Source organism: Schistocerca nitens, chromosome 2 (assembly GCF_023898315.1).
Source record: "Schistocerca nitens isolate TAMUIC-IGC-003100 chromosome 2, iqSchNite1.1, whole genome shotgun sequence".
Classification (NCBI taxonomy): domain Eukaryota; kingdom Metazoa; phylum Arthropoda; class Insecta; order Orthoptera; family Acrididae; genus Schistocerca; species Schistocerca nitens.
This window is the reverse complement of record NC_064615.1, coordinates 978451749-978471682: the sequence shown is the minus strand read 5'-3', so window position 1 is coordinate 978471682 and position 19934 is coordinate 978451749. Positions and strand designations below refer to the sequence as shown.

Sequence of the window (19934 nt, the reverse complement as noted above, 5' to 3'; positions counted from 1 at the left end):
CAATTGTTAATGTAAATTCAATTTCCTTAGTACTTAGTATTCTAATTATAAATGATAAACCATAATACAACTTTTCTACTTTCTGTGAAGACCGACAGAAAGGAAGAAAACAAAACATGACATTGTTATATTTACAATTTTTGTTTATATATATGCATAATGAGAAAGAATGTGTATGTGAGAAACAATATTTCTAATGGTTTAAATGTCCTTGGTTTTCTTTCTCACCGTCGATTTTACCAGAAAACTTAAACATTGTTATTTAAAAAAATATATTACCATGTCTTCACAAATGTTTATTAGAGTGTACCGTAAAAATTTGAAGTAAAATGGTCAAGAAATTTTCGAGTTCTCGCTAACAACGTTCCCTATTATACATTATGTATACACTTACATATTACATACATTAAAAATATATAGCGTATGTCCATCCGAACGCTTGTTAGAGTAACGTCTAAAAATTTGAAGTAAATCAATCAAGAACTTTTTGCGATTTTTGGTAACAACGTTTCCCCTTTATCTATTACACATATTTTATATATATTTAAAAATATATAGCCTATGTCCATACGAATGTTTATTAGAGTGTGCAGTAAAAATTGGAAGTAAATTGGTTAAGAACGTTTTTTCCAGAATTTTTCTAACTACGTTTTCCTATTATATATATATATATATATATATATATATATATATATATATATATATATCAGAAATATACAGCCTTTGTCCAACCTAACGTTTATTAGAGTAGCGTGTAAAAATTTGAAGAAAATCTGTCTGGACACATTCGAGATTCTATTTATAACTGTGAAGTCAAACACCAATTTTTATTGATGCAGCATTGAAAATACTTTAGTAGTTCTTTAGTAATGATTTAAATTTGAAGTAATTGTGTCAAGCACGTTTAGAGATTTTTTTGTAACAACATTTCCCCTTTCTATATTTAATATATATTTATATATTAAAAGACAGGGGCCGGCCTTTGTGGCCGAGAGGTTCTAGGCGCTTCAGTCTGGAACCGCGCAACCGCTACGGTCGCAGGTTCGAATCCTGCCTTGTGCATGGATGTGTGTGATGTCCTTAGGTTAGTTAGGTTTAAGTAGTTCTAAGTTCTAGGGGACTGATGACCTCAGCTGTTAAGTCCCATAGTGCTCAGAGCCATTTGAAACCGTTTTTTGAAAAGACAGGGCCCCAGCAGTTATGTCAAACACGCGCGTATTCGAACGCAACATCGTGTCAAAATTTCAAAGTAATCGCAGGAGAATTGGCCTGGATTTAAAATTTTGAACAAAACAACGTTTACAATTTTATTTACGTGGATTTTGGCATGTGTGTTTCAGGGCGCTGTGTGGCCTTCCCTACACGCCCTAGGAGCTGCCTGGTACCCTCCTCTTCAGCGCACCGGATACATCGCTCTTTATTCCAGTGAGTTCCAATAGCTGTCGCATACTTACTTTTCCTATTTTCGTTCACTAAAGTATTGTACCATCATAGTCCAATACTGTTCTACATATCTAATCTTACTACTTATGTTTACATCATGTAGTTCCATTCCAGGTTATTATACGTATTTACACTGTGGAGTTAATATTTCTTTCAGCGTTCTGGTCTGAGTAAGTTGTTCGGACCTATCCGTATTTGGTTGATTTCCAATGTGTCCACTTGACCATAAGTAACAGACAGATAATAGAAAACATGTACACTGTTTCTTACAACAAAATACAGCCTATGTTGAAATAAATGTTTATTAGAGTGTCCTGTATAGAACTGAAGTGAATTGGTCAAGAACTTTTCGAGACAGTAGAGAAAATTGTAAATCTGTCAATTTTTGTTACATTCACCATTAGCCCAAACGTAGCACCATCAGATCCTCACCTGTCGTGTCCTGAGACTTGTCATCAGGGAGGTCATTTTCAAAATGACGACAGACTTTGCAGCCATTGCTGAGACAGCAGGATAAGCCTTAGGAATAGGAGGCATTGTATAACGGCGGAAAAAATTATGAGTCGTGATTTTTATTTGAATGTGTGATGTATTTCAAGTTCTAGAGCTCATGTTCAGGTGCTTAGGCATCAATTTACATTATATTTTAAAAACATCCTTTTAAGCGTTATATTGGTATATTACAAGGCCGTACACTGTGCTGTAATATAGCTACAACTTTTACAAAATTAGAACAAAAAGAGAATTACTTACTGTCTCCAGGAGTTGTTACGTAGTTTCTACTTACTGGATTTGACAAAATATAAATGTACATTGTAATGTTGTTGCTTTAATTTGATCTGAAAGCGGTGCTGATATTCAAGACCATAAAAGTGGGTTAAAAGCTGTGAGCTGTCTGGGGAAGTTAACCTTGCATTACTGAGCAACTGTTTCACCAGGTATCCAGTCTAGCTTACCAAATTCGCAACCAGACTAACATTAATTATAATCTTTTAATCGTCATACGACAACCGGTGATATATATATATATATATATATATATATATATATATATATATATATATATATATATATATAAAGAGAATTTAAATAAAAAGAAATAAATCAGTTTATATTTGGAAATTTATTTTAACATTGATCATTGAAATTTCAGCATATTAAACTTGATTCATAACTAAACTGGTGCCTTATTTAGGATTGTGAAAATGTGATTTTTTAATCTTATGGAACACATCAAATAGGGAGCCAAGATTGGGAGACTACATACAACACTGCATTCATAAAATAACACATGAAGAACGTTGAAACATATCCAAGAGGAAATTAACCGCAACCAACCGATTCAATTTTCACCCAAAGAAGTTACGTTCGTAGCACGATCCTGTCCGTCATTAAATTACCACACACTGGTATACTAAATGCATACTAACTCTCTGTGAAATGTTCCCAAAAAGAATAGCTGAGGGCTACTTTGATGATGACACCACATGCTTCACGTGGTCAACTTGGTTTACACAAAGAGTGTAACTCCACAATAATTTTGACAATTAAAATAAATTACATCGAAACGCAATTTACAAAAGAAAAACCTCGAACTGTTTACTGTCGTCTTACTATTAACCTGATGGGTCAAACAATTGTATAAGCACGTGGTACTCGTCACACAAAGTACACCCCACGTGGGTTGAACATAAAGAAAAGTTGCTATATTGAAAAATATTGTCAAGACGAGACGTTACAATCTCAGGCACTTTCGCATTTCAGATTGATGATCTTAGTTAGAGTTACTGATCAACACGTGGTTCCACTTTACTCACAACGTAGTGACGAAGCAACTACCGGAAGATATTCTGAACTTCACACTCGACTTACACTGCGTTGCAATTTAAGATAACATTAGATATTTTAGAGCTAAACCTGTAATAAAGGTGATTAAATTTTCAGTTAGGCTGAACTTAAGAAATCCATTGTCCTACGGACTTAGCAGACACGCGCTTAGCCGGAGATCTTACCACTTCAGACGCTCACCACGGACAGACTGCCGTGGGTCCCCTACCAAGGGTGCTTCCCAATACAAAACGGAAGTGACCAGAGAGGCAGCTTCCTATACCAACATGACAAGGGACGGACAGGACCATACTAAGAATAGAAACCTCTTTGCTTCTAGAAAGCGTAGCTACCTGTTCCGACGTTGGTCCTACTGTTCTCTAGCAGACAGGCTTGTCTGCTACCATCAAGCATGCAACTAGAAATACATCTGCTCATTCATTCTTTCACACAGAAGGGAAGGGGGATGATAGTATCTTATCATATACAGTATATAAAAGAAAGCGGATGTAGGTTCGGTATGAGACTGTGTGACATGAATTACGTATAAACTGTGTTTTAAAGTGTAGTAGTGTGACAGATCGTTCTTGTTTATGTGTAAAAGTAACACGTTTCACTGCTCAGTCTCCTCCCAGATAGTCAGAAACACCACAGTAAATTTAGAAGAGGAATTTATGCCGTAAATGACAACATATTTAAGAAATTAACATAAAAGGAATCCGACAGAGACCTTTCAACATGCATGTAAACTTTTTTAGTTTCACAGCAAATTTTCAAAAAAAATTGAACAAGTAAATGAAAATTTACTTGAATGCTGTGAAACTAAAAATATTTGTGTGCATTAGATATATTGACACATGCTAAGTGTAAAACTGTGTAAACTCTTTTGGAAACAGACCGCACATACAATTTGCATCTACAGCTGAAAGTGGACTTATTGCAAAAGTTATAGCTATATTTTTTATGCATGCGTACTTGAACAACACTTCAAATACCACACGTATAGGTTCTTGTTCTGTTAACAACTGATACTCAGACGTCGCAGAAATCTTATGGTTATTGTCGATTCCAGAGATCAGAAGTGTCTGACAAAAAGGTTTTATTTTGTAGCTCGATTTTAGTTCTTCTTCCTGTATTTCAAAAAAGATGTGCAAAATTTCTTTGAAAAAGTGTTGACTATTAGCATTATCTTTTATTGTTACGAAGAGGCCTTAAGAAGTGTAAGTAATGTCTATTACTTCCAAGCAACAGGATTCGTTCCCTTAATTAGTGAGTCTACAATTTGTAGGTTCTTATTTATAGACTCTTTATCTTGCTCCACGTATATCCAACTAGTTCCGAAATTACTCTTCAGAGGGAACTTTTGGCATCCGCAGTGTGACACAATTTTGTAGCAGGCAGTGTTCCGCCAGATTGTTCTGAGAGTTTGGTGAGTTGCAAATACGTTCTCCTTACCCAAAGACACTGACTGCGCTTGAGGTCGGGGACATTCGCTCCACGTGTCAATTTACAACTATTCATTCGTTTTCAAAGTTCTATATTTTCCCAAGTATTGTCACGTACAAATGTGATCGATACATCAATAGAACCGTAAACTCGCCGAGTTTGCTTTGTGCCCATTACTTGGCGTAACGTGTGCAGTGCCCTGAGAAAATGGAGAAAAAGCAAGAAAAGTGTTTTAGTATGTTGCAATATACGAGATGTTTATCTGTTACAACAGTGCAGCGTGCATTCAGAAGAAATTATGGAAAAGAACCGTCATGTAAACAAGCATTGTGTGTTAGTTTTGGCAATTTAGGGAGTCTTGTTGTCTCTGTAAATAGAAGAATCCCGGTGGACCAAGTATACCAGAACAATCGTGTAGAGCGTGAGGAATAGTTTCGAACACAGTCCGCGCAAGCAATGAACGTGGAATATCGCAGCGAACTGGTGGGAAGATTTTGCGTCGGCAGTTACATTTCAAACCGTACCGTGTGCATCTCGTGCAACAATTAAAACCGGAAGACTGGAGCCGGTGCCTTCAATTTTGTATCATAATGCAGGAAGCACATGAGGATAACATTTCGCCTTTAAGCTGATATTTAACGGCGAAGCAACCTTCCATTTAACTGGAAAGGTTAATCACCGCAATATGAGTGAACGGGCTCTGAAAATCTTCTTGAAATTGGGGCGCCTGAACGATATTCTCCGAAAGAAAAAACAGACGGAGCTATGTGGCACGTTTTTGTCCTATGAGAAGACTGTGACCTGTTCCTTTTACTCTGATACGTTGCAGTTTTGCAGTTGTGATTGTTTCCAGAAATGGCTGCTGATTCCGAGAATGTCACCAGTCAATGAAACAGGCCATCCCCTCATTGGAACACTCATGTTCATCGCTACCTACACGACAGACTTCTGCATCGCTGGATTGGACGCAGTGGTGACAATGATGTAGCTCTATTCCCATGGTCCCCCCACCCCCCTCCCCCCGCCACATCCGTCTCCAGGTCGGTTGGCTTAAAGCCTTCTGACCTTTTCCTTTCGGTGTAAAATAAGGACCGTCTTCATGTACCGGCATTGCCAAGAACACTAAAACGCTTCAGAGAAAGCATCAATGCTGCTGTCATGACCGCTGACAGGATGTTACTACGTAAGGTATGGAACAAACCTGACTACAGCTTGGATGTGTGTCGTATGATCTGAGGCACACTCACAGAATATTTGCGGAGAGCAAAACGCTAACGTGGTGCGTTTACGGTTCTATCCACGCATCGCCGATATTTGAACTATAATACTTTGGAAAATATAGAGCTTTGAAAACGAATGAATCATTTATACTGTAAGGTGTCAGGCAAATCCAACACCTTCCATGAAAACCCTGACATGATAAGCAAATCCAGCAGTATGTCACATAGCTCCGAATAAATCGTGACATTAAATTAACCAAAGTAATACGATCAACGAGTGAGCAAATGGAATACCACAGACTAACACAAGAATGCCTAAACACATGTCATACATTCCCACCGTGAAACAGATGCAGTTCCGAGGGGAGAAACGAGAACAGAAGCCGAGAGCAGAACCGTATTAAGCTAGAAGGCCCTACGATAGGGGACGGACACCCACGTCGCCAGCCGACTTCCAAGATCACCCCCAGTCCATGTTAAAAGATAAAGCCCTCCAGCCCATGTTAAAAGATAGAGCCCTCCAGAAGAACAGTATAGATCTTACGATAACACTAAAAGGGCCACACCAGCTGCAAGTTTTAGCGTGAGACTTTTTCGCGTCTCTGTTATGTTGCAAACGTTAAAAACATTGCCCCACCACGAAAAGTATAACGTTTTTCATTGGATACACAGAATTTTTGTAGGCGGAGCTTAAGGTTAACATTGAGACCCTGACTGGTCAGATGAAAACACAGCCAGATAGTTTTTTTTTAACCAACTTCGGTAAATTGTAGTAAGGAGAAGTTAGGAGAGAGTTGCTTCCGAGACGGCGAACTGTATGGAGCTGCGCCGCCCGCCGACCCCTGACGCTGCCTAACCAACGACAAGGTAATGAACGCACGCGATGCTGCATAACAGCGCATAAAGCTTCACTCAGAACTGCAGAAGTCTCATCTGTTACACCCCCTTTTTACGTAATACTAGTGTCGATCGTCAATTAAGGCTCATGGTGTTCACATTTGCAACTTGAAGTAAAAATCTGAAACGCGATGATTTTTCTGTTATATAATTATTGAGAAGCCACATCAGCCACTGTAATTTACGACAAGTTAGATAAGTAATTAAAGATAATTGAGGGTCACTGTAGACCGTTTTGATAGTTTTCTCTTTTGTGAAACTTAATTTAAACCTAGATTATAGATGTAATATGGCATAGGTCATTCTTCGATCCATTGTAGAACTTGGAAACCCATTCAGGGAATATTCGTTCACATTTTTGTTGAACGCAGTTGGTTTTTATCATCCTGTATTAAAATATTTCCTTTTATCAATATTGCAATTTATAAACAATGTTTTGTGAGTAAAATAAAATTTCTAATGGTAAACTTAACTGCTTTTTCGACGTTATTTTACCAGCTAACTAAAAATAGGAAAGCCTTGAACCCCTTCCACTAAATTTAGTTAGTATTAAGATTCTTTTACAGGAAGTGCAGTGGAACTTACACTGAAATCATTAAGTATTTGATTATATCATCGCTAGTCTCACTGAACTCTTCATGTCATGTGTGGTCTGGCGTCTCCTTACCAGCAACAGGTCCCAGGTTTAAACTAGTCAATTCCCTAAAATAACACGCTCAGAGCGTCATTGCGCGAAAGTGGTAGGGAGACACGACTTAGAACAAACAGACACCACGCAGAATGTTAGAATACATTGAAGCGCCAAAGAAACTGGTATAGGCATGCGTATTCAAATACAGGGATATGTAAACAGGCAGCATACGGCGCTGCGGTCGGCAACACCTGTATAAGACAACAAGTGTCTGTCGCAGTTGTTAGATCGTTTACAACTGCTACAATGACAGGCTATCAAGACTTAAGTGAGTCTGAACGTGGTGTTATAGTCGGCGCACGAGCGATGGGACATAGCATCTCCAACGTAGCGACGAAGTGTTGATTTCCCATACGACCATTTCACGATTGAACAGTGAAGATCAGGAATCTGGTAAAACATCAAATCTCCGACATCGCTGCCGCTGGAGAAAGATCCTGTCAATGTGACAGAAGTGCAACCATTCCGACAAGTGCTGCAGATTTCAATGCTGATCCATCAACAAGTGTCAGCGTGCGAACCATTCAACGAAACGTTGTCGATATGGGCTTTCGGAGCCAAAGGCTCACTCGTGTACCGCCTGCACGACACAAAGCTTTACATCTCGCCTGGGCCCGTCAACACAGACGTTGGACTGTTGATGACTGGAAACATGTTCCCTGGTCGGACGAGTCTCGTTTCAAATTGTATCGAGCGGATGGACGTGTACAGGTATGGAGACAACGTTATGAATCCATGGACTCTGCGTGTAAGCAGGGGTCTGTTCAAGCTGGTGGAGGCTCTGTAATGGCGTGGGGCGTGTGTTGTTGGAGTGATATGGGACCCCTGATACGTCTGGATACGATTCTGGCAGATACATGTACGTAGGCATCCTGTCTGATCACCTGATTCCATGCGTGCCCTTTGTGCAATCCAACAGACTTGGGCAACTCCAGCAGTACAATGCGACACCCGACACGTCCAGAATTGCCACAGAGTGACTCCAGGAGCAGTCTTCTGAGTTTAAACACTTCCGCTGGCCACCAGACTCCCCAGACATGAACATTATTGAGCATATCTGGGGCACTTTGCAACGTTCTCTTCAGAATAGCTCCCCCCCCCCCCCCCCGCCCGCGTATTCTTACGGATTTATGGACAACCCTGTAGGATACGTGGCATCAATTTCCTCCAGCACTATTTCTGATATTAGTGGAGTCCTTGCCACGTCGTGTTGCGGCACTTCTGCGTGCTGCCGGGGGCCCTACACGATATTCAGATGATTACATTTATCTACTTCCCCCCATGAACCATTGACCTTGCCGTTGGTGGGGAGGCTTGCGTGCCTCAGCGATACAGATAGCCGTACAGTAAGTGCAACCACAACGGAGGGGTATCTGTTGAGAGGTCAGACAAACGTGTGGTTCCTGAAGAGGGGCAGCAACCTTTTCAGTAGTTGCAGGGGTAACAGTCTGGATGATTGACTGATCTGGCCTTGTAACGCTAACCAAAACGACCTTGCTGTGCTGGTACTGCGAACGGCTGAAAGCAACGGGAAACTACAGTCGTAATTTTTCCCAGGGCATGCAGCTTTACTGATAGTTAAATGATGATGGTGTCCTCTTGGGTAAAATATTCCGGAGGTAAAATAGTCCCTCATTCGGATCTCCAGGCGGGGACTACTCAGGAGGACGTTGTTATCAGGAGAAAGAAAACTGGCGTTCTACGGGTCGGAGCGTGGAATGTCAGATCCCTTAATTGGGCAGGTAGGTTAGAAAATTTAAAAAGGGAAATGGATAGGTTAAAGTTAGATATACCGGGAATTAGTGAAGTTCCGTGGCAGGAGGAACAAGACTTCTGCTCAGGTGAATACAGGGTTATAAATACAAAATCAAATAGCGGTAATCCAGGAGTAGGTTTAATAATGAATAAAAAAATAGGAATGCGGGTAGCTACTACAAACAGCATAGTGACCGCATTATTGTAGCCAAGATAGATACGAAGCCCATGCCTACCACAGTAGCCGGCCGAAGTGGCCGTGCGGTTAAAGGCGCTGCAGTCTGGAACCGCAAGACCGCTACGGTCGCAGGTTCGAATCCTGCCTCGGGCATGGATGTTTGTGATGTCCTTAGGTTAGTTAGGTTTAACTAGTTCTAAGTTCTAGGGGACTAATGACCTCAGCAGTTGAGTCCCATAGTACTCAGAGCCATTTGAACCATTTGAACCTACCACAGTAGTACAAGTTTATATGCCAACTAGCTCCGCAGATGACGAAGAGATTGATGAAATGTATGATGAGATAAAAGAAATTGTTCGGATAGTGGAGGGAGACGAAAATTTAATTGTCATGGGTGACTGGAATTCGGTAGTAGGGAAAGGAAGAGAAGGAAACGTAGTAGGTGAATATGGAATAGGGGTAAGGAATGAAAGAGGAGCCGGCCGGGGTGGCTGAGCGGATCTAGGCGCTACAGTCTGGAACCACACGACCGCTACGATCGCAGGTTCGAATCCTGCCTCTGGCATGGATGTGTGTGATGTCGTTAGGTTAGTTAGGTTTAAGCAGTTCTAAGTTCTAGGGGACTTGTGACCTCAGATGTTACGTCCCATAGTGCTCACAGCCATTTGAGCCTTTTGAACAAATGAAAGAGGAAGCCGCCTGGTAGAATTTTGCACAGAGCATAACTTAATCATTGCTAACACTTGGTGCAAGAATCATAAAAGAAGGTTGTATACATGGAAGAAGCATGGAGAAACTGGAAAGTGTTAGATACATTATATAATGGTAAGACAGAGATTTAGGAATCAGGTTTTAAATTGTAAGACATTTTCAGGGGCAGATGTGGACTCTGACCACAATCTATTGGGTATGAACTGTAGATTAAAACTGAAGAAACTGCAAAAAAAAATGGGAATTTGAGGACATGGGACCTGGATAAATTGAAAGAACGAGAGGTTGTAGAGAATTTCAGGAAGAGCATTAGGGAACGATTGACAAGAATGGGGGAAAGAAATACAGTAGATGAAGAATGGGTAGCTTTGAGAGATGAAATAGTGAAGGCAGCAGAGTATCAGGTAGGTAAAAAGACGAGTGCTAATAGAAATTCTTGGGTAACAGAATACATATTGAATTTAATTGATGAAAGGAGAAAATACAAAAATGCAGTAAATGAAACAGGTAAAAAGGAATACAAACGTCTCAAAAATTAGATCGAAATGAAGTGCAAAATAGCTAGAGGACAAATGTAAGGATGTAGGCGTAGATCACTAGGGGTAAGATAGATACAGCCTACAGGAAAATTAAAGACACCTTTGGAGAAAAAAGAATCACTTGCATGAATATCAAGAGCTCATATGGAAGCCCTGTTCTAAGCAAAGAAGGGAAAGCAGAAACGTGGAAGGAGTATACAGAGGGTCTATACAAGGGCGATGTTCTTGAGGACAATATTACGGAAATGGAAGCAGAGGTAGATGAAGATGAAATAGGAGATATGATACTACGTGAAGAGTTTGACAGAGCACTGAAAGACCTAAGTCGAAACAAGGCCCCTGGACTAGACAACGTTCCATTAGAACTACTGATAGCCTTGGGAGAGCCAGTACTGACGAAACTCTGCCATCTGGTGAGCAATATGTATGAAACAGGCGAAATACCCTCAGACTTCAAGAAGAATATAATAATTCCAATCCCAAAGAAAGCAGGTGTTGACAGATGTGAAAATTATCGAACAATCAGTTTAATAGGCCACGGCTGGAAAATACTAACACAAATTCTTTACAGTCGAATGGAAAAACTGGTATTAGACGACCTCGGGGAAGATCAGTTTGGATTCCGTAGAAATGTTGGAACATGCAAGGCAATACTGATCCTACGACTTATCTTAGAAAATAGATTAAAGAAAGGCAAACCTATGTTTCTAGCATTTGTAGACTTAGAGAAAGCTTTTGACAATGTTGACTGGAATATTCTCTTTCAAATTCTGAAGGTGGCAGTGGTAAAATACAGGGAGCGAAAGGCTATTTACAATTTGTACAGAAACCAGATGTCAATCGTAAGAGTCGAGGGACATGAAAGGGAAGCAGTGGTTGGAAAGGGAGTGAGACAGGGTTGTAGCCTCTCCCGGATGCTGTCCAATCTGTATATTGAGCAAGCAGTAAAGGAAGCAAAAGAAAAGTTCGGAGTAGGTATTAAAATCCATGGAGAAGAAATAAAAACTTTGAGGTTTGCCGATGACATTGTAATTCTGTCAGAGACAGCAAAGGACTTGGAAGAGCAGTTGAACGGAATGGACAGTGTCTTGAAAGGAGGGTATAAGATGAACATCAACAAAAGCAAAACGAGGATAATGGAATGTAGTCGAATTAAGTCGGGTGATGCTGAGGGATTTAGATTAGGAAATGAGACACTTAAAGTAGTAAAGGAGTTTTGCTATTTGGGGACCAACATAACTGATGATAGTCCAGGTAGAGCGGATATAAAATGTAGACTGGCAATGGCAAGGAAAGCATTTCTGAAGAAGAGAAATTTGTTAACATCGAGTATAGATTTAAGTGTCAGGAAGTCGTTTCTGAAAGTATTTGTATGGAGTTTAGCCATGTATGGAAGTGAAACGTGGACGATAAATAGTTTAGCCAAGAAGAGAATTGAAGCTTTCGAAATTTGGTGCTACAGACGAATGCTGAAGATTAGATGAGTAGATCACGTAACTAATGAGGAGGTATTGAATAGAATTGGGGAGAAGTGAAATTTGTGGCACAACTTGACTAGAAGAAGGGATCGGTTAGTAGGACATATTCTGAGGCATCAAGGTATCTTCAATGTAGTATTGGATGGCAGAGTGGAGGGTAATAATCGTAGAGGGAGACCAAGAGATGAATACAGTACACAGATTCAGAAGGATATAGGTTGCAGTAGATTCTGGGAGATGAAGAAACTTGCACAGAATAGAGTAGCATGGAGAGCTGCATCAAACCAGTCTCTGGACTGAAGACCACAACAACAACATTTATCTACATATCGTGAGCATTGGTTCTTTATTACAATAGCTGCCTTAAAAATTTACATTGCAAAATCCTGGAATGCCGTTAGTAAAGGAACAGTGTTCTCGACACATAAATCAGTATAGACATCTGAAGATAGGCTGTCAGGTATCTTGAAATGTCATCATGGAAAAATAAACGTTTATAAAAGCGACCGGTTGCAGCTAATTCATGATAAAGCACCTTCAGTTTCAACAGTTGCAGTGTTCTAGTACGTCCACAGTGGACAAGAATTATCTACTAATGTTAATACGAGAAAGAATACAGAAACAAAATATCACAATAAGACAAGCTATCTCAGTCGATAAGCAGTAACTTTTCGATTTTTAGCCACAAGAAAGTCATAGGAGTGTTTGAATTTTAGTGTGTTAACATACACAAATATCACTAAAAGAATTTTTGAAATATTTTTTCAAAAATACTTTCGAGGACTGATGTCATGCGGTATCATTGGAAAACGACTACTATTAAGCAGATGTTGTCGATAATATGCTTTTCGTGGCACCAGTGCTATTGGTTCACGCACCTTATTTGCTTGCGTCCTCCACAGTCTCGTTCCGCTCGAGTCTTCAGCGCGTAGAAATCGGCAAAAATCCGGACTGTAGGCAAAACAAGTAACAATTCCCGTGACACTATTAATCAGCCATAGATGGCTTATTCTTGATTCTTTTTTATTTACACAGTAGATTCTCTCAAATGCATCTCGGGAGCAGCACATACAGAGCAGCGCATATACTGGCTGGAGGGGCAAGTTATATCCCCTCCACCTTTTTTGCTTACCTCCTCCACTGTCTTGTCTCTCTCGAGTCTTCAGTGGGTAGAAATCGGCAAAAATCGGAAGCCTTAGGTCAGGTAGCTTATTATTTGGCTTAGCACCCGCTCGCCAACCTTTGCAATCCTACAGTACCGTAGCGAAGTAGAAGCAAGAACTCGACTATTGAATATTGAGCGAGAAGTGTATGAGGCAGCTGCGTAAACCAAGAGCACTGGTACCACGTAAACCATATTACCGAGAACTTCCGTGCAATAGTAGTAGTATTCCTGTGATACTTCGGCAGTGAAACAGGTGATATTGAGACCTCCACCAGGGATACAAATTTATTCACTACGATATGAAAGCCAAGTGACAAGAATTTTTAATGGTGCATGCTGTTTACAATGCCCATCACTTGAAAATGACATGCCACAGGTGCCCACCATTTTTTTCACACACATTTCAAGTCTTTTACTGGAATTACACGTCACATCTTGCACTATTGGCGCTGAAATTCGATTAACTTCCTCCCGAATTTGATCCTTCAGTTCCTGGATGGTATGTAGTGAGTCATTCTGGAAGATCTGAAATATCAAACGACCACAAGGAAGATATCACATACTGAAAGGTCAGAGGATCTTGAAGTCCAGGGGATGTCCCCTTTTTTCTAGATGAGCTTACCAGGAAAGATGTTACATAACGCCTTAATGGAATGCCAATAGGTATGGCATGTGGCCCCGTTGGAAGGATATATTTGCAGTTACAGAAAGATCAGCAAGCTGTCCCACTAGGGAATGGTTCGTCATGTGAGCATTCCACTCTTTATTCACAGTAACAACATTTCCACGACCATTTAAAAAAATAAAAAAAAAGTAAGGCGCTTATGATACCAAACGATGATACGCCACATCACACTGTCCCTTTCTGAGTGTGGAGTGCGTTTTATTAAGCTTTCAGGGTTTTAACATGGCCAGTATCTGAAGTTTGATTGTTAACAAACCCTGACGCATAAAAGCTGGCCTCATCGCTTATGATCAGATTTTAGCACGGACCCGGATTGTCGTTCATAGGTTCCAGCAATTCCTGCCAAAATCCTAATGTCTGTTTGGGAGGTCGTCGGCACTCAGTTTTAGCTCTATCTGAATTTTGGGTGGGTGGTACTGCACTTCCTCACGGAATATTCGCTGTACGCTACGATCCTTTATGTTAAGTTACAGCCCATACTTGCGTGCCTAACTCCTGGGACTTCGGTTAAAGGTTCCTTCCCCTCTCGAAACATTCTGTGGTGTGCACACGAGTTTTGCACTTCCACCCCTCTCCCTCTCCTTTTCACTCTTTTCCTCAGAATTCTGTACGCACACCTCGATAGCATATGACGACGAGACAGGGAGGCATGCCGAAAGAAACTGTAGTGAGCGCGAACACGTTGTGCGGTCACGTGGTTGTCGTTTTTGAAAACACCTTCACAGCAACAGCGTGTTGTTCATCGGTCAACGACGGCATCACTACTGAACATCGGTACAGGGTCAATGGCAAAGGTTTGTTGTCCAGACGGTACCACTCCCTTTACTCTGATTTCGAGATTATTGAAAATTGGGGTAGCGTCTGCGGTTTGACCAATGACGTCAGAAGTTACCAGAATGATGTATTGCACGGATTTAACAAATTTTTTTGGAAATTTGTGGTAGGGTCTTATGGGACAAAAGTGCTGAGGTCATCGGTCCCTAAGCCTACACAATACTTAATCTAACTTAAACTAACTTACGCTATGGATAACACACACAACTAAGGCCGAGGAAGGACTCGAACCTCTGACGGAGGGAGCCTCACGGGCCGTGATAGGCGCCTGAGACCGCGCGGCGGATTTAACAGCAAAGACGAATATTGAGAAAGGAAGGAAGGTAGGACAGAGCAAACAGGTGGTAGACATATAGTACGTACATTCATATTTCGAACATAATAGCTTCTTTGATTCGTAGTATCTTATTCTTCAGTTGACCTATACAGGTAGTATGGGATACAAATTTTATGTATGTCGATTCTTTTAGCCTTCGCGTAGTTCATTTTAAGTACAGGATGCCATCTTATCGCTCAAGTCAAATGCCGAAATAGTTCCGTTGGAAAGGACACGACCGTTTCATTCCCTCTGGCGCTGCGATACTGTGCTCCTTATCTAATAACTTCTTTAACTGGAGGTGGTCTGTCTACACATCACAAGCTCCGGCGGAGGTTCGAGTCTTTCCTCGGACATGGGTGTATGTGTTTGCCTTAGGATAATTTAGGTTAGGTAGTGTGTAAGCTTAGGGACTGATGACCTTAGCAGTTAAGTCCCATAAGATTTCACACACATTCGAACGTTTGAACCAGCTCCGAGAAAACAGACGGATTGTACGGGATTGCTCGTAAGGCAGAGCAGATGAGATGTCTATGAAAAACTGAGCTGACTTTGTTGTTGTTGTGGTCTTCAGTCCTGAGACTGGTTTGATGCAGCTCTCCATGCTAATCTATCCTGTGCAAGCTCCTTCATCTCCCAGTACCTACTGCAACCTACATCCTTCTGAATCTGCTTAGTGTATTCATCTCTTGGTCTCCCTCTACGATTTTTACCCTCCACGCTGCCCTCCAATGCTAAATTTGTGATCCCTTGATCCCTCAGGACATGTCCTACCAACCGATCCCTTCTTCTAGTCAAGTTGTGCCACAAACTTCTCTTCTCCCCAATCCTATTCAATACCCCCTCATTAGTTACGTGATCTACCCACCTAATCTTCAACATTCTTCTGTAGCACCACATTTCGAAAGCTTCTATTCTCTTCTTGTCCAAACTATTTATTGCCCATGTTTCACTTCCTTTCATGGCTAAACTCCATACAAATACTTTCAGAAACGACTTCCTGACACGTAAATCTATACTCGATGTTAACAAATTTCTCTTCTACAGAAACAAAACTCCTTTACTACTTTAAGTGTCTCATTTCCTAATCTAATTCCCTCAGCATCACCCGACTTAATTCGACTACATTCCATTATCCTCATTTTACTTTTGTTGATGTTCATCTTATATCCTCCTTTCAAGACACTGTCCATTCCGTTCAACTGCTCTTCCAAGTCCTTTGCTGTCTCTGAGAGAATTACAATGTCATCGGCGAACCTCAAAGTTTTTATTTCTTCTCCCTGGATTTTAATACCTACTCCAAATTTTTCTTTTGTTTCCTTTACAGCTTGCTCAATATACATATTGAATAACATCGGTGAGAGACTACAACCCTGTCTCACTCCCTTCCGAAGCACTGCTTCCTTTTCATACCCCTCGACCCTTATAACTGCCATCTGGTTTCTGTACAAATTGTAAATAGCCTTTCGCTCCCTGTATTTTACCCCTGCCACCTTTAGAATTTGAAAGAGAGTATTCCAGTCAACATTGTCAAAAGCTTTCTCTAAGTCTACAAATGCTAGAAACGTAGGTTTGCCTTTCCTTAATCTTTCTTCTAAGATAAGTCGTAAGGTCAATATTGCCTCACGTGTTCCAGCATTTCTACGGAATCCAAACTGATCTTCCCCGAGGTCGGCTAATACCAGTTTTTCCATTCGCCTGTAAGTAATTCGCGTTAGTATTTTGCAGCTGTGCCTTATTAAACTGATTGTTCGGTAATTTTCACATCTGTCAACACCTGCTTTCTTTGCGATTGGAATTATTATATTCTTCTTGAAGTCTGAGGGTATTTCGCCTGTCTCGTACATCTTGCTCACCAGACGGTAGAGTTTTGTCAGGACTGGGTCTCCCAAGGCTATCAGTAGTTCTAATGGAATGTTGTCTACTCCCGGGGCCATGTTTCGACTCAGGTCTTTCAGTGCTCTGTCAAACTCTACACGCAGTAGCGTATCTCCCATTTCATCTTCATCTACATCCTCTTCGATTTCCATAATATTGTCCTCAAGAACATATCCCCTATATAGACCCTCTATATACTCCTTCCACCTTTCAGTTTTCCCTTCTTTGCTTAGAACTGGGTTTCCATCTGAGCTCTTGATATTCGTACAAGTGGCTCTCTTTTCTCCAAAGGTCTGCTTAATTTTCCTGCAAGCAGTATCTATCTCACCCCTAGTGAGATAAACCTCTACATCCTTACACTTGTCTTCTAGCCATGCCTGCTTAGCCATTTTGCACTTCCTGTCGATCTCATTTTTGAGACGTTTGTATTCCTTTTTGCCTGCTTCATTTACTGCATTTTTATATTTTCTCCTTTCATCAATTAAATTCACTATTTCTTCTGTCACCCAAGGATTTCTACTAGCCCTCGTCTTTTTCCCTTCTTGATCCTCTGCTGCCTTCAGTACTTCATCCCTCAGAGCTACCCATTCGTCTTCTAGTGTATTTCTTTCTCCTATTCCTGTCAATTGTTCCCTTATGCTGTCCCTGAAACTCTGTACAACCTCTCGTTTAGTCAGTTTATCCAGGTCCAATTTCCTTAAATTCCCACGTTTTTGCAGTTTCTTCAGTTTTAATCTACAGTTAGTAACCAATAGATTGTGGTCAGAGTCCACATCTGCCCCTGGACATGTCCTACAATTTAAAACCTGGTTCCTAAATCTCTGTCTTACCATTATATAATCTATCTGATACGTTTTAGTGTCTCCAGGATTCTTCCATGTATTATGATTCTTGAACCAAGTGTTAGCTATGATTAAGTTATGCTCTGTGCAAAATTCTACCAGACGGCTTCCTCCTTCATTTCTTAGCCCCAATCCATATTCACCTACTATGTTTCCTTCTCTCCCTTTTCCTACTGTCCAATTCCAATCACCCATGACTATTAAATTTTCGTCTCCCTTCACTACCTAGATTATTTCTTTTATCTCATCATACATTTCTTCAATTTCTTCGTCATCTGCAGAGCTAGTTGGCATATAAACTTGTCTTACTGTAGTAGGCATGGGCTTCGTCTCTATCTTGGCCACTATAATACGTTCACTATGCTGTTTGTAGTAGCTAACCCGCACTCCTATTTTTTTATTCATTATTAAACCTACTCCTGCATTACCCCTATTTGATTTTGTATTTATAACCCTGTATTCACCTGACCAAAAGTCTTGTTCCTCCTGCCACCGAACTTCACTAATTCCCACTATACCTAACTTTAACCTATCCATTTCCCTTTTTAAATTTTCTAACCTACCTGCCCCATTAAGGGATCTGACATTCCCCGCTCCGATCCGTAGAATGCCAGTTTTCTTTCTCCTGATAACGACGTCCTCTTGATTAGTCCCCGCTCGGAGATCCGAATGGGGGCTATTTTACCTCCGGAATATTTTACCCAAGAGGACGCCATCATCATGTAACCATACAGTAAAGCTGCATGCCCTCGGGATAAATTACAGCCGTAGTTTCCCCTTACTTTCAGCCGTTCGCAGTACCACAACAGCAAGGCCGTTTTGGTTAGTGTTACAAGGCCAGATCAGTCAATCATCCAGACTGTTGCCCCTGCAACTACTGAAAAGGCTGCTGCCCCTCTTCAGGAACCACATGTTTGTCTGGCCTCTCAACAGATACCCCTCCGTTGTGGTTGCACCTACGGTACGGCTATCTGTATCGTTGAGGCACGGAAGCCTCCCCACCAACGGCAAGGTCCATGGTTCATGTTATGTACGTCGATATTTCCGTCTTTGCTAGCATTAGTTGACCTGTACAGGTCAAATGAAGTATGGGATACAAATTTTACACACGTCGGTCTTTCCGCCTTCGCTAGTACTAGTATCAGCTGAAGAATAGGATGCTTATAGTAGCAGAAATGGAGAAAAGCAACAACTGTAACATTTGTACCCCGTACTTCAGTTGACCTACATTGGTCAGCTAAAGAATAGGATACTAGTGCTAGCGAAAGTGGAAAAGTTCACATACGTTAAATTTGTATCCTGCAGTTCAGCTAGCCTACATAGGTCAGCTGAAGAGTAGGATACTATTGCTAGCGAAACCGGAAAAGTTGACATACGTTAAATTCGTATCCCGTACTGCAGGACCTATGCAGATCAACTGAAGTTTGGGATATACCTCATATGTGTCAACTCAGGTATTCTATGTTAACGTTACTTCTATAATTTTTTTTTCCTTTATTTTTTGCGCCAATGCCCAATTCATCAGTAGAGCTTATAAATTCGTATCTACATATGAAAATCAAGAAGCAAAAACTGTCCAGAATGAAATAATTCTTCCAAAGTATCTCAGACTCACTAAGAATGAAAATAAATACCAAATGAATTGGAACGAATAAATGATTTAAATTAATACAAGCGCCAAAAATCGTACGCAATGTCTAGTCCTGTGTTTTAAAAACACGTTCATTTATATGAATTTACAATGATGGCACCTCTCAATAGGAGATAACCGATTTATTATCTATGGCTCGAAAATAAAGACATTAATAAAGACAATATTAAGTAAACTATGACGTCATCGGTCAATGTTGACGGGCTCTACCCCCCCTCCAGTTGAACCCTGATTTCTAACGTAACTTGCTAATCCAGGGTTGCCAAATCGCTACTTTCACTGTCGTTCCTGTTACTTGGACGAAATGCCTTGGTAGTAATGACACTGCGGAAACAACATAGATCTGCAGTCTGATTCTTCTCGAACGCTGAAGTTGGG

At 40.7% G+C, this 19934-nt stretch overlaps 1 protein-coding gene across 1 annotated transcript in view; it reads left to right on the top strand.

Annotated features, from left to right (window-relative positions):
- The window catches only part of LOC126235484 (uncharacterized transporter slc-17.2-like), a 353312-nt gene that overhangs the window by 92592 nt on the left and 240786 nt on the right, over positions 1-19934 (top strand). Inside the window, exon 3 of the mRNA XM_049944205.1 lies at positions 1341-1425. Coding sequence (XP_049800162.1) covers positions 1341-1425 — 85 coding nt within the window. The remainder of the gene's footprint in view (positions 1-1340; positions 1426-19934) is intronic.